At 42.7% G+C, this 15249-nt stretch overlaps 2 protein-coding genes across 2 annotated transcripts in view; one reads left to right on the top strand and one right to left on the bottom strand.

The window, feature by feature from the left end:
- Positions 1–5050, bottom strand: part of LOC127574793 (chloride intracellular channel protein 5-like) — a 120409-nt gene extending 115359 nt beyond the window's left edge. Inside the window, exon 1 of the mRNA XM_052024142.1 lies at positions 4395–5050. Coding sequence (XP_051880102.1) covers positions 4395–4790 — 396 coding nt within the window. The 5' untranslated portion in view covers positions 4791–5050. The remainder of the gene's footprint in view (positions 1–4394) is intronic.
- A 360-nt stretch (positions 5051–5410) lies between these two features.
- Positions 5411–15249, top strand: part of enpp4 (ectonucleotide pyrophosphatase/phosphodiesterase 4) — a 72372-nt gene continuing 62533 nt past the window's right edge. The window contains exon 1 of the mRNA XM_052024139.1: positions 5411–5601. The gene's annotated coding sequence lies outside the window, so the exon portion shown is untranslated. The remainder of the gene's footprint in view (positions 5602–15249) is intronic.

Raw genomic sequence — 15249 nt, 5'->3', positions numbered from 1 at the left:
TAAAAATTTTGCTGATATTGCTCTTCCCCTAACTAATCTTCAGAAGAAGGGAGTAAAGTTTGTTTGGACAGATTCTTGTCAAGAAGCATTTGAGAAGCTGAAAGCCATTTTATGCTACCATCCTGTGCTCAGAACACCTGACTTTGAAAAGCCATTTTCATTAGCAGTAGATGCCAGTGATGAAGCTGCAGGAGCTGTGTTGTTGCAGAAGGGTGACCTTGATGATATTGACCATCCTGTAGCTTACTTTTCAAAGAAATTTAATGAGCATCAAAAGAATTATTCCACCATAGAGAAAGAATTACTGTCGCTTGTTTTAGCCTTGCAACATTTCAGTGTATATGTTTGCACCGCTCAGAAACCATTGACTGTGTATACAGATCATAACCCACTGGTGTTTCTGAGCCGAGTCAAAAACAAGAACAGAAGGCTGTTAAACTGGAGTTTAATTTTGCAAGAGTTTGATCTCATGATAACTCACATTAAAGGCAAAGATAATGTGATTGCTGATTGTCTTTCCCGATGTTAAATGGGAAACATGTATCTGTACTAATCTGATAGTCTGTAGTTGTGTAGCGTGATAATTATTAACATTACTAACTCTATGCGCGGTTAAAATTTTCTTGGGAAATTTTTTTTAGGTGGGAGGTGTTATGGACTCAGTGAAAGTCCCTTTAAGATAGAGAGTGTGTGTGTATGTGTGTGTGGGGCGTGCTTACGTCAATAGAAGATAAAGGACGTAATGACGTTGAAGAAGAAGTTAGAAGAAGAAGAGAGAGAGAGAAGAGAGAGAGACACCAGCCTGCTTGTTTTCTCTATCGATGGATGAGAAACAATAACTGTGTTTGCCACTGAAATCCATGTATGGAAGTTGGAAGTAATCCGGTGGAGTTCACTTTGTTGCTGACCTGTAGAAGGAAACAGGTATTTGTGTGTGGACGACCACGGTTCGGATGCTTTTCAGGGTGAGCAAGTCACTACCGAGTAAACACTGAAGTGTCGTTTGGGTTCCATCGTGGAACATTTGGATTTCGTATGTACTCTCTCTATGTTTTTCTACATCTACATCTTATCTTCAGACAACGGTGGTTGTTGAAGAAGCCCTTGCTCATATTTCACCTTATGGCTTGCGGAACTGAACTTTAAGAACCATTCAGGAACTGGGAGTTTTGGACTTTGTCACACACACACACACGAAGAGTTTAGTTTTGGGGTTAACGTTCGAGGTTTAACATTTTTGAATTCTAACATACTAACATTTTTACTTTTATTTTACATATTATCATAAGTAGTGATTAATAAAATAGTTTTTAACACTGAATCATGCTCAGTGTGTTTCTTTTGTTGCTGGTTTGTGACACAGCATTTCAGGAACAGCTTCTTCCCCTCTGCCATCAGATTTCTGAATGGTCCATGAACCCATGAACACTACCTCGTTATCCCTCTTTTGCACTAATTATTTATTTTTGTAATTTACAATAATGTTTGTGTCTTGAACTGTACCGCTGCTGCAGAACAACAAATTTCACGACATGTCAGTGATAATAAACACAATTCTGATTTTATGGACTTAGGAGAGGGTCTTTATGAATGACATGATATGGCATCAGGTATTCATCAGGATATTAAGCTGCAACCACTCAATTACATCAGATAAGCAGATGGGATCAGGAAGAAGAACATGGTTGAAACCAGCAGATGAAATTATGACTTTGGACGTTCAATATTTAACTGGAGGAATTTACAGCTTATCCAGGTCTGCATACTAAACTCAACTTCCCAACATGCAGACTGTGCAAGAATTGGTGTGGGTGGAGAAGCAGAGCAGAGCACCTTTGAAATACAAGGTGGCTGACCAAATAAAAGAGAGACTTGTATTTCTAAAGCATCTTTCTAAAACTTTAGGATGTCCCAAGGTGCTTTGCAGATAATGAAGCTTTCTTGTTAAAAATCTACCTTTGGTATTATGCAGTAAATTTGCTTGCAATAGTCTCTCCTGGAGAGCAATGTGACATCAACCTGATAAATTTGTTTTTCGTAATGCTGACCTAGTCTTCAGGTCATGTTGCCAAGATGGAGCAAGAAGAGAGCCAAGGCTGCTAGCAATGCTCTATGATCAAATAGTTAGGATGGAACATATTGAAGACAAGACCACAAAGCTAAATACAGGCTAAAGGTTGAAACAAAGGTTCAACAGAAAGATAAAAGGAAAGATATTGCAACAGTCACTGTGAATACCATCTGTGACTTTGGTTGAGAGATATTTTGGTACAGTGGGAGGGGAATTTTTTTTGATTGTGGAGATGAGCATATTAAATGTTTTTGTCAAACAATATTCTGTTGGCCATACAGTTAACTGAGTTGTCACAAATGTTCCTAGGAGTTTTTACATTACAATTGAGCTTTTACTACATCATGCATTTCTCCATGATACTTAAATCCAAAAGAAAATTTGGTTAATAAATTGAACTGTAATGCAAGTGTTGATCCCTACCAGTTGAACAGTCAGTAATGCAGACCAAAAATTCACTGAACAAACAATTTAAACTGATGTATTAACTGCCAAAAAAATCTCAGTAAATTAGTTTACAGATGATGTATTCAGCACAGGCAGATCAGCTCTCTTGAAAGGTTATCAGATTCCCCAAGTTTACTTATGTTTTCTCAATTGCAGGATTTTTGTTTAAGAATCAGCACTCCAATATTGAATCAAGCTTTTGGCTTGTTGTTTTAGTATTTTAAAATTGCCACAGAGAATTTTATTAGACTGATCTGATCCATAAAGCAAACTCCTAAGTCCAAAAAGATTCTGTATTCTTAGGTTATTAAGTTGTGTATTTCCGGATATTGCAATTTCTTTGGTATGAGTTTATAGATGGAAGGATTTGAGAAAATGTGTGCAAAATGTAGATGAAAAATGTACTTAAAAACTAACCCAAATATATAAATTATTTTCCTTAGTGCTTAAGAGAATTAACCACCACCCTCCCGAATTAAAATTTTCAGGCAAGCTGCATTCAAAGGAATGGAAAAAGAACAGCTTGCCTTCAAGTAGAACATTTCACAGAAAATCATTCGATGGCACCCAATATTGCAGTGTTAGGCACATGGAACAATCCGAATTATTAAAGCCCCAAATTCGAGCATTGAAGTTATTGTTATATTTGTCCGAAATACAGACAACGATGTGTTGGTGTAATCATATCACAACACTCTCCACTAGACGCTTCACAGATGTTGACCAGTCCTCTTTTAAGGCAGAAAATATTACAAACAAGAAGTCTCGCAATCATCAAATCTTTAAAAGACACTGCCAGCCCGAACACACAGACTGCCTTTAACATTCTGTTCACAGTTGGCGATTTGCATTCAACCGTCATGCATAAGAGTATAGTTCAATGAAATGTATAGAAGCAGTACCTCAACGAGGCGGTACAATTAGATGTACGTAGTGAGGAATTGCGCACATTTATAGTGCCAAGCTAATTCAATCTGCTGCAACAGCATAATTCTTAGCGTAGAAGTACTCAGGTGCATAAATTTAAAGTGGCTTCTTCGGCTGTTCTGGTCTAACCAATTCAGAATAATTGATAGTCACTATTGTGGATGACAAAAAAGTTAGTAAAAGTCTGAGTAACAATCAAAAGCAAATAGTCCGCCATTAATCAATTTAATTGCAAGTGCACAAAGTACTGCAAAAGCCGCTTGGTGATAAGACTATTTGTACCGACGTACACATAAATGCTTTCAGTTGTGTGCAGTGACACCAATGATACACAGTTCAAATGTTTTACCAGTGAGCTTATTTCACTGTAGAACCGTGTTCTGATATCACCAAGATGGATTAGAATTTGCAAATAAACGGGATGCGGCAGTAGATCAGGTAAAGATCACGGTAGAAACCGCCCTTCGTGTATCCTAAATATATTGCAAGGTTTCACATCGACATTTTGAATTCACAATGTTGTTGGGATACCCGATACACTGATGCTTTCAGCTTTCTAAGGATGATTACACAGCGGGCGATGCAAACCTAACCATAGACTGAGGTGTGTGCTCTCGGTAGCCGCCGGAACGGCACCTCCCGTTCACCGGTGGGGCGCTGGTGCCGAAGGCGGCGCCGTACGGCTTGGCACGGGCCAGCCGGACCTCACACGCCGTAAATTAAGACACCACAGGTGGGGAGACCGCCAATGTTTCCGGGGCATTTTGAGGTAAGGGCGAGGGTTGTGCTTACCTGGATAATGCTTGATAGTACAAACAGCATTTTACAGACATAACTTTGGCGAGGAAACGTGCCTGGAAGTTGTGGGGTAACTAGGGAATTGGGGGGGGGGGGGGGGGGGGGGGGGGGGGGAAGAGGCGAAGGCGGGAGCGGTGGAAAAAATCCTTACCCTGACATAGAGGGAGATGTCGAAATTCTGCTGCGGCTGTTGGTCATCGCCGCCCGGGCCCGGCCTGGGGCTGCCGTTGAGGTGCAAGCTATGGGGGCTGGGGCTGTGGCTCTGCCACTCGTCCACCTCGTCCTTGCTGTCGAACACCTCCTCTTGGTCAGCGTCCTGCCCCGAGCCGTAGTGGTGATCGTCCAGTTCCGCGCTCTCGACGTTGGAAGCCACTGAGGAGGAGGAGGAGGAAGGGGAGGAACGGCTCGGGGAAGGGGAGCGGGCGACCTCATCGTATTCAGCGACTTGCTCCCCGCCGACCACCTGCAGCGAGGTCTCGTGATTGACCTCCAGCTTCATCTCCGCATCGGGGTTTTTGTAGATATTCTCATCCAAACCGTTCTCCATGCTCAGGTGTGTGTGTGTGATTCAGTGATCTTCCTCAAGAAGTGGCGTCGCTCAGGTGAACGAGCAACAAATGGCGCCGTCGAGCGCGGCTAGCTCTGGGTCCTCCGGCTACTGGTCAAGGGCTCGGCGCTACAGCGAGGAGATAACCCGTGCTCCAGCTCCTAGTGCACTTACACCCTAGGAGTGTGATTGGAATAAGGCCAGAACAACTCCAGTGTAACTGTGCAGATTACAGTTTCCCGCCCCCAAGTATAGCTAGGTGAAATACGTTGCAGAGTTTTTCAGTCAATCATTAACTACTTTGGTGAAATATAACCCGCTATCTGGATTACCTGCTGACTTAACAGTAAAATTGCTGCATTGCATGCACACAGCTTTGCACGGTGCTTAAAGGGACGCTGTCCACGTCGCACCAGAAGTGCATGGTAAACTTTTCAGAAGTTGTTTGGGACATCAGAAACTTGCCTTTAACGTAGAAATAAAACTGTGCCAAGGTGGTGCCTGATGCGCTGGGAAAAAAAGGCCCCGACAGAAACAGAAAATGAAGAGATCAAAAGCTTGGGCAGTGGCGAATTTTAAGAATTTTGGCAGTGGAGCTGAAAAGGGTGCAATGCCTAGTCCAGAGACACGATGTTGTGCTCAGCTTCTGGAGAGACAAATCCTGCCTGCCACAGGGAAAGTCTTTCAGGGTCCTCCTCAATTGCCTCCTCCCAGTGGCTAAAGAGCTGCTCCCCAAAGGACTATATGCATTGTGTCTATCCCGAGCTATGATGGACTTGATCTTCACTGTGATGCAGCAAAAGAAATCCAGGTAACAGCATCAACTGCTATACGTGGCCTTTTTGACCTCGCAAAGGTCTTTGCACCCATCCTCAACTATGGCTGGGTCCAGTATATAGAGTTGTGCAGCAGGGAAACAGCCCATTCGGCCCAATTTGTCCTTGCTGACCAAGGTGTCTTCCTGAGTCCCATTTCCCTGTGTTTGACCCATATTCCCCTAAACAAAAGGTTGAAGCACTCACAACCATATTCTTACAGAAATGCCTAACCGATGATCTATCTCAGCTTCCTCCTGAGATCTGCACCATCACAGAATCCTGTCTCCACCAATTCAACTCACTCCATGTAATATCAATAAGTGGTTGAGAATAATGAATACAGCAAAGACTATGGGACCAGAAAACATATCAGCTGTTAGTGCTGAAGTCCTGCACAGAGCTAGCTGTTCCTCCAGCCAAGCTGTTCCTGCACAGTTACAAAACTGGCATCTACCCAACAGTTTGGAAAATTACATAGGAATGACTTCTTTACAAAAAGTAGGACAAATGAAATCTGGCTAATTACCACCAATCTACTCTCAATCATTAGAAAGCTGTCATCAACAGTCCTATCAAGTCCTATCAGTCCCATCGTCCAAACCTGTACCAATGAGCAAATTTCCACAGGTAAGATGAGAGTGAGAATGCTTGTGTATCCACATCTCTAGTAAAATTCAATGGGCATCAAAGGGAAAACACACCAAATATTAGAGTCACACAAATGAAGATGGTTCTGGTTGTGCAAGGCCATGATTGCACAATATTCAATACTATTTAAGATATCTTTATTAGTCACATGTACATCGAAACACACAGTGAAATGCATCCTTTGCGTAGAGTGTTCTGGGGGCTGCCCGCAAGTGTCGCCATGCTTCCGGCGCCAACATAGCATACCCACAACTTCCTAACCCCTACGTCTTTGGAATGTGGGAGGAAACCGGAGCACCTGGAGGAAACCCATGCAGACACGGGGAAAACGTACAAACTCCTTACAGACAGCAGCAGGGATCAAACCCGGGTCACTGGCGCTGTAAAGCATTACACTAACCACTACACTAACGTGTCTGCCCAGTTGCCTGCTCACAAAAGTTCCAGGCAATGACCGTTTCCAAAAATAGAGAGTCTAACCATCTACCCTTGACATTCAATGGCACTGCCATCACCAATTCCTTCATCATCAATATCCTGGGGCCACTATTGACCAGAAACCCAACTGAACTAGCCACATTAATGTTATGGTTACAAGAGCAGGTCAAAAGCTGGTTACACTGAGTGAGTGACTCATCTCCTGACATCCTAAGGTCTTCCTATCATCTACAAGCCACATGTCAGGAGCGTGATATAATGATCTTCACTTGCATGGATGAATGCAGCACCCACAATGCTCAAGAAGCACAACACCATCCAGATCAAAGCAGCCAGTGACGCTGGCACCCCGTCAACAAACATAAACATTCATTCCCTGTACCACTGGTGCATTGCGGCTGCAGTGTATTTCATCAACACAATGCACTGCAGTTGCAAACCCAGGCTACTCTGACAGGACATCTGAAACCAATGACTTCCACCACCAGGAAGGACAAGGGCACTAGGAGTATGGGAACACCACCATCTGCAGGTTTTCTTCAGATTTGCACATCATCCTGACTTGGAACTCTGTTGCTGAGTCCAAACCCTAGAACTCTTTACCCAACAGCACTATGGGTGTACCTTCACTAGAAGGACTGCAGCAGTCTAAGAGGACATTTCACCACCACCTTCTCAATGGTATTTCAGGATAAGCAATAACTGCTGGCCTTGCCAGCGACACCCATGAAAATAAAATTTTAAAAATGAGTGGTATTACAGAGCTTCTCATGTTTGGCCACCTACAGAAATTTGACTCTGTCCCACATCTGTTGCATGATGGCATGCAGTCTGTGGTGGGTCCATAGCAGATCCAATTACAGTGCAGACTAGTTTCAAGCAGGTCTGCGTCATACCCCAAGACTTTTCTCAATCTTTCCCAATGTAATGTTAGTGCTCACCTCCAACTGGAGAAGCAGCTAATCTTCAAGATGCATGGGAAACCATTCAACCTACATTGCTTCCACTCCAGAACTAAGATCATCCCAACTTCAAGCATCAAGCTGCAGTACACAGACAATGCTTGTGTATCCTCATGTCTGGAGCTCAAGTTCTGAGGCATCATTTGTTTGTTTGAGAATGGGTTTACATCTGTAAAACAGATGTCCCCTATCAATCTGCCCCTGCTTTACAACCTCCAATAATAAAGATCCACAGCAAAATCCTGGAAAACTTTGACTGCTTTCTATATTTCAGGAACCATTTCTCAGTAAAGGCATACATTGCTGTTGAAATTTATCACCATCTTCTGTGCACCAGTACATCTGAGGAAATGTCTAATGTTCACAATCTCAGAATGAATATGGAGCTCATGAGTTTCTGATAGCAATGATCCTTGTTTTCCTAAATGCTCCTGAGACAGAGAAAACCCACAGCAGGAACCTCAAAGCACTGCAGAGATATCACATATATTGCCTCCACAAAATCCTTCAAATCCACTAGCATCATAAGCAAACAAACACAGTGCCCTTTTTCAAGCCAACATTAAGGCCCTACTCAATTGGCTGCAATGAGTAGACTATGTCATTCACAAGCCCAACATCAGAATCCAAAACATACATCCTATTCTGAGAAATATCACTGCAAGAGATTACCAAGTGGACAGAGGAAAAGATTCAAGCATGTTCTTAAAGCCCACTTGGATAAATTGTAACATCTCCACTAATTTCTAGAATTTCTGACCCATGTTTACTCAAAATGAAGATGAAGCATTCAGAATGGCATTGGAAATCTTGAGTCTGTGCTTCAGGAGCACACAGAAGTTCAGCATAAACAGCAAGTGAAGTACACTGCTTCACAAACTACCCACTGCCCACCCATCAAGAACCTGCTTAAACATCCACCAGGGACAGAGTCTGCATGTCCCACCTTGGCCTAATCAGCCTCCTCGGAACCCATTGAATCAGATGAGAGGCAAGTTATCCTTGATCCTGAAGGAATGCCTAAGAAGGGAAGACAGTAACTTCCATTGATATAATTCAATATAGAAAAGTGGTGCTTCATAATTGGCTTAAATGAGACAGCATTGAGACTTAATGGAAGGAATTTAGAATGGTAACCCAAAGTAGATTTCAAGAAACATTTAAATTTGGAAGAAGGGGCTAAAGCAAATAGATGTAACAAGTAAGTTCCAAAGAGAGGAGAAAGGTCAATGATCAGTCATGGTACATAGAGATAAGATGATGCACAGAGCATGATTTATACAGACGTAGGTCATGTTTCATAACTTTCTGACTGCATACTCTTCAGTACAAGTACATAAAAATGATATTTCGAGTACAATAAATATTTATCATCTTCAATCTTCAGAACATTCCAATCATCTGTTTTTGTAGTTTGCTTGAAGTGATGTTTCAGGCAAAAAGGTACACTGTCATTTATCATCACATCATAAGGAATGTAGGATGAAATTCTAAATTGAAGTGTTACAAATTTCGTGTGAAGAACTGTAAGTGACAGGTGAACACTGCAAACTAACATAGAACTCCTATGCTTTTCTCCTGTTGTGCCCACTATCTATGAATTTAGCACCTTATCAATTGGAAAATTACTCTGTTAATTGTTATAAAAATGGATTGATGTACAAAGGCAAATTTCAGAATCAGGGCTGATAAACTATGGGGGGAAAAAAATCACATTTACCACTGAATTGGCCAGCATAGCTGAAGAAATGTGCAAAGGAGAACCAGAATGTTTAGCTAAAGCATGCAGACCCCTCCTATTAATGCCTTACAGTGAAGGTTAAGTGGGCAACAACAGGATCAGAGCCATTCCCACCATTCTGTCGAATCACCATAGAGTTCAGGAATAGATCCCACAACCAGCAAGACATCACCAGGTGAAATTCTGTGGTTTCATGGTTACCATTACTGTGTGTTGTAATTCCCTTGTTTTAAATTTAATTACTGGAATTTGAATTACCCAGTTGCTATGGTGGGATTTGAACTCATGTCTCTGGATCACCGGCTGAGAACTCTGGCTGCTAATCCAGTAATTTAATTACTATGCTGCTGAGTCCACTGCTTTTAGCTAAAAGTGATTGAGGGAATATATTAAATGCATCATTTGATGGTAAAACAAACAACCAGTGATGCAATTAAAGACAGCTACAATAAGAACAGCCGACCTTAAGCTGTCAGGAGATTCTGTGGCCACAAAAGAGATGCCAGGATGGTCTGTTGCCTCCCAGGCGCCAGGGTCAGGGACATCTTGGAGCAGCTGCAGAACATTCACAAGGGGGAGGGGGAGCAGCCAGAGGTTGCGGTGCATGTTGGTACCAATGACATAGGCAGAAAGAGGGAAGAGGTCCTGCACACTGGACATAAGGAGTTAGGAGAGAACCTAAAAAGCAGGATCTCAAGGCTAGTAATTTCTGGATTACTCCCAGTGCCACGTGCTGGTGAGGGTAGAAATAGAAATATATCTCAGATGAATGTGTGGCTGAGGAGCTGGTGCAGGGGGCATGTATTCAAGTTCTTGGATCATTGGGATCTCTTCTGGGGTAGGGGTAGGGGTGAACTGTGCAAGGGAGACGGGTTGCACCTGAACTGGAGGGGGACCAATACCCTGGCTGGGAGATTTGCTAATGCTGGGAGAGTTTAAACTAGAGTGGCAGGGGCAGGGATGGGGGTGGGGGCTGAAGAGTAGAGTGGCTGATGAGAAATCGGGATAATACTATAGTCAACGAGATCAAAGTTAGTCGTCAGGATATACAGGAGCACAGTAAAAGGAGAGGAAAGACCATTGGGTTAAACTGCATTTATTTCAATGGAAGAGGCTTGACAGGTAAGGTGGATGAACTCAGAGCATGGATTGGCTCTGGGAACTGGGATATCATAGCCATAACAGAAACATGATTGAGGGAAGGGCAGGACTGGCAACTCAATGTTCCAGGATACAGATACCCCAGGTGTGACAAAGTTGCAGGTAAGAGAGGAGGCGGAGTTGCCTGCTTGATGAAAGAAGACATAACAACGGTACTTAGAGAGGATATTCTTGGGGGATCATCCAGTGAGGCCATATGGGTAGAATTTAGAAACAAGAAGGGCATGGTCGTTCTGATGGGATTATATTATAGGCCCCCCAATAGTCAGCAGGAATTGAAGGAGCAGATATGTAGAGAGATTACAACTAGTTATAAACATAATAGGGTAGTATTAGTGGGAGATTATAACTTCCCTAATATTGACTGGGCCAACCACAGTGTAAAAGGCTTGGATGGAGTGGGATTTGTGAAATGAGTCCAAGAAAGCTTCCTTTGTTAATATATAGAGGGAAGTACTAGAGAGGGTGCAACACTGGACCTCCTCCTGGGAAGTGAAGTAGGGCAAGTGGCAGAACTGTCTGTCTGCAAGCGCTTTGGGTCCTGTGACCATAATTCTATTAGTTTTTAAATAGTTATGGAGGGATACGGTCGGTTCACAGATTAAGCTCCTGAACTGGGGCAGAGCAAATTTTTAGAGCCATTAGGCGGGATCTTGCAGTGGCTGATCAGGTGAGATTGTAGGCATAGGAGCGGCTGCCAAGTGGGAGGCCTATAAAAGTGTGATGTCGAGAGTTCAAGGCCTGCATGTTCCTGTTAGGGTGAAGGGAAAAGCTGGCATGTTTCAGGAACACTGGTTGATGAGAGATATTGAGGCTCTAGTTAAAAAAGGAGGCATACACTGCGCATAAGCAATTGGGAACTAGTGAGTCTCTTGATGAGTACAAGAAGTGTAGGAGTGCGCTTAAGAGAGAAGTTAGGAGGGCAAAAAGAGGGTATGAGAAGGATCTGGCAGGCAAGGCTAGGCAAAATCCCAAGAGATTCTTTAGGTATATTAAGAGTAAAAGGGTGGCTAGGGAGAGAATAGCTCCCCTTAAAGATCAGCATGGCCATCTGTATATGGAACCAAAGGAAATGGGTGAGATTTTTAATTATTATTTCTCTTCAATTTTTACTGTGGAGAAAACAATGGAAGCTAAGGAAATGGGGGAAATGAGTGGTGTTTTCTTGGATCACATACAAATTAGCAGGGAGGAGGTATTGGAGGCCTTAAAGTGCATTAAGGTGGATAAATCCCCAGGGCTTGACCTAGTGCATTCTCGGACCTTGTGGGAAGCTAGAGAAGAAATTGCGGAGGCCCTTGCTGAGATGTTTGCTTTATCTCTAGCCACAGGTGAGGTTCCAGAGGACTGGAGATTGGCTAATGTGGTACCATTGTTTAAAAAGGGTAGCAAAAACAGGCCAGGGAAGTACAGGCCAGTGAGTCTGACATCAGTGGTGGATAAGTTGCTGGAGGGGGATTCTGAGCAACAGGATCTACCAACATTTGGAGAGACAGGATCTGATTCGGGACAGTCAGCAGGATTTGTGCATGGGAACTGGTATCTGACAAATCTCTTGGAGTTCTTCAAGGAGGTAACCAAGAGGATAGATGAGAGTAAGGCAGTGGATGCTGTCTATGTGGACTTTAGCAAGGCCTTTGACAAGGTCCCTCATGGCATGCTAGTCTGCAGTGTTAGATGCATGGGATCCAGGGAGAGATAGCAGATTGGGTTTATAATTGGCTCAGTGGTAGGAAACATAAGGTGATGGTCAAGGGTTCCTTCTCAGACTGGAGGCGTGTGTCTAGTGGTGTGCCACAGGGGTCAGTGCTGGGACCTTTGTTGTTTGTAATTTATATAAACTATTTGAATGTGAATGTGCAAGGCATGGTTAGTAAGTTTGCAGATGATACTAAAATAGCTGGTGTTGCAGATAATGTAGAAGATCATGAAAAATTACAGGGTGATCTTGATCAGCAAGGTATGTGGGCTGAGTATTGACAAATGGGTTTCAATCCAGATAAATCTGAGGTATTGCATTTTGGGAGATCAAACCAGGCTATGACTTATACAGTGAATGGTAGGGCCCTGAGGAGTGTTATGAAACAGAGGGACCTAGAAGTGCAAGTGCATAGTTTACTGAAAGCGGCGCCACAGGTAGATAGGGTGGTGAAGAAGGTGTTTGGCATGCTGGCCTTCATCAGTCAGGGCATTAAGTACAGGAGTTGGGAAGTAATGTTGCAGTTATATAAGCTGTTGGTGAGGCTGCACTTGGAGTATTATGTACAGTTTTGGTCACCCTGTTATAGGAAAAATGTTATTAAACTAGCAAGAGTGCAGACAAGATTTACCAGGATATTGTCTGGACTTGGGGTCTGAGTTACAAGGAGAGGTTGTGTACACTAGGACTTCATTTCCTGGAATGTAAGAAATTGAAGGGTGACCCGATAGAGGTATATAAGGCATTGAGGGGCATAGGCAGGATGAAAGCACATAGTCCTTTTCTGAGGGAGGAATCAGAATCAGGTTTATTATCACTGACATATGTCGTGAAATGTGTTGTTCTGCAGCAGCGGTACAGTGCAAGACAAAAATTTCTATAAGTTACCAAAATAAATAAAATAAATAGTGCAAAGAGGAATAACAAGGTAGAGTTCATGGATTCATGGACCATTCAGAAATCTGATGGCGGAGGGGAAGAAGCTGTTCCTGAAATGTTGAGTGTGGGTCTTCAGGCTCCTGTACCTCCTCCCTGATGGTAGTAATGAGAAGAGGGCATGTCCCGGGTGGTGAGGGTCCTTAGTGATGGATGCCACCTTCTTGAGGCACTGCCTCTTGAAGATGTCCTCGATGGCGGGGAGGGTTGTGCCTGTGATGGAGCTGGCTGTGTCTACAACCCTCTGCAGCCTCTTTCGATCCTGTACATTGGAGCCTCCATACCAGAAGGTGCTAAAAACAAGAGGGCATAGGTTTAAGGTCAGAAGCGAGGGACTTAAAAAGGACATTAGGGGCAGCTTCTTCATGCAAAGGGTGGTGCGTATTTGGAACCATCTGCCAGAAATAATGGTTGAGGCAGACACATTAGCAACATTTAAAGGAGAGGAGAGGTTTAGAGATTATGCACCAACCATGGGCAGATGGGACTAGCTTGCTGGGCAACATAGTTGGCATGAGCGAGTTGGGCCAAAGGGCCTGTTTCCATGCTGTATGATTCTATGACTCTTATTTATTAGATATATGGGAAAACTTGGAAAAAATATGGGATCCTAATAGAAAAATTGTCTTCCTCATAAAATATGAAAACACCCCATGCATCAATTAAGGAAGTATGAGCTAATCTTACAATTAAACAACAGTGAGTTAGAATTAAAGTCCTACATCAAAACATCCCAGCTACTTTACAGATACAAAATGAGACAAAAATTGACTCAGAGCCAAGGGAGGAGTAATTCTGGCAGATGACTAAAAGCTTCCCCAAAGAGATAAGTTGTATCTGGTTAAAAAGTTTTCTCCTGTTCTCCCTTTTGTTTGGCCACTAAGTCATTGTTTACTGACAATTCTGATGGTTGAACAGTTTCTCTATATTCTATCAAAACCCTCAAAGTTTTGAACTACTTCTCTTAGAAAAACAAGATCTACTTATCCCCTCTACACATAAAAGAAATCTCTCATCCCAGTACATCCCAGAAAATTTCCCCTAAATTCTCCAAACCACTGATATTCTTTCTAAATGGCAGTGCCGTAATTTGGAAACATTACTACAGCTGAGGCCTGACTGGTGATTCATAAAACTTTTAAATAATTTGCCTGTATTTTCTGTAATTTCTGTTTGTAAGGTTGACCTCTACATGGTTTTTTAGCATGATTTGCAGAATTTTAGATCCAATGGAGAACAACGTGCAAGCAAAACAAGTTTATTGGCAGTTGTTAATGCTAAATGTGATCTGTGTACCTTTAAGATAACAGTGTGAGGCCTTATCAAAAATTGCAATAATCACCTTGTCAGTTGCTGGAAGTGGGTTGGGTGGAGGGGAGTGGATGGGTATGAGAATGGGAGATCACAGGTCAATAGCTATCTTCAGCAATCCCACTTCAGTCTCCATGCAACTTTTTTAACTATTCAATGTCAGGAAATTATGAATCTATTCTGCTCCTTTGGTAATATCCCACTTTCAGAGATTATTCAGACCCAAGCTGTAGATCCATCTTTAATATATACAAGCCTTCCATATTTAACATATTTACTTAAGAGATTAAAGGAGGCCATTTCAGCCAATTGAGTTTATACAGATCAATCACAGATTAATCCCAGCCCCCCCCACTAATTTTCCACATAATCTATTCTCCTAAAATTCCCATGAACTCCTCCCCAGATTTTACCACTCACCCAGAAAAAAGGGGCAATTTACAATGGCCAATCAGCCCACATAACATTAGATTATGAGAGGAAATTGAACTACCCTGGGGAAACTGTCATGGTCACAGAGAGAACAGGCAAACTCCAATGAAGACAGGACCAGAGTTTAGGATTGCACCTGGGTTGTTGGAGTTTTGAGTCAGCAGCTCTAAAATCTGGACCACTGCACCATCAAAAATAGTCAGAACAAGGCTGCTAGCAAAATATTCTGAGGCTAAATGAAAAGTTTTTTATCTGTGGGAATTGTGATGAGGAATGCTCTGTTTGAAAGGGTAGTAGCTGCAGACGAAATAAC

The sequence above is a fragment of the Pristis pectinata genome, chromosome 10 (genome assembly GCF_009764475.1).
Source record: "Pristis pectinata isolate sPriPec2 chromosome 10, sPriPec2.1.pri, whole genome shotgun sequence".
NCBI classification, from domain to species: domain Eukaryota; kingdom Metazoa; phylum Chordata; class Chondrichthyes; order Rhinopristiformes; family Pristidae; genus Pristis; species Pristis pectinata.
Note: the sequence above shows the minus strand (reverse complement) of the source record. Positions and strands in the feature narration are given on the sequence as shown.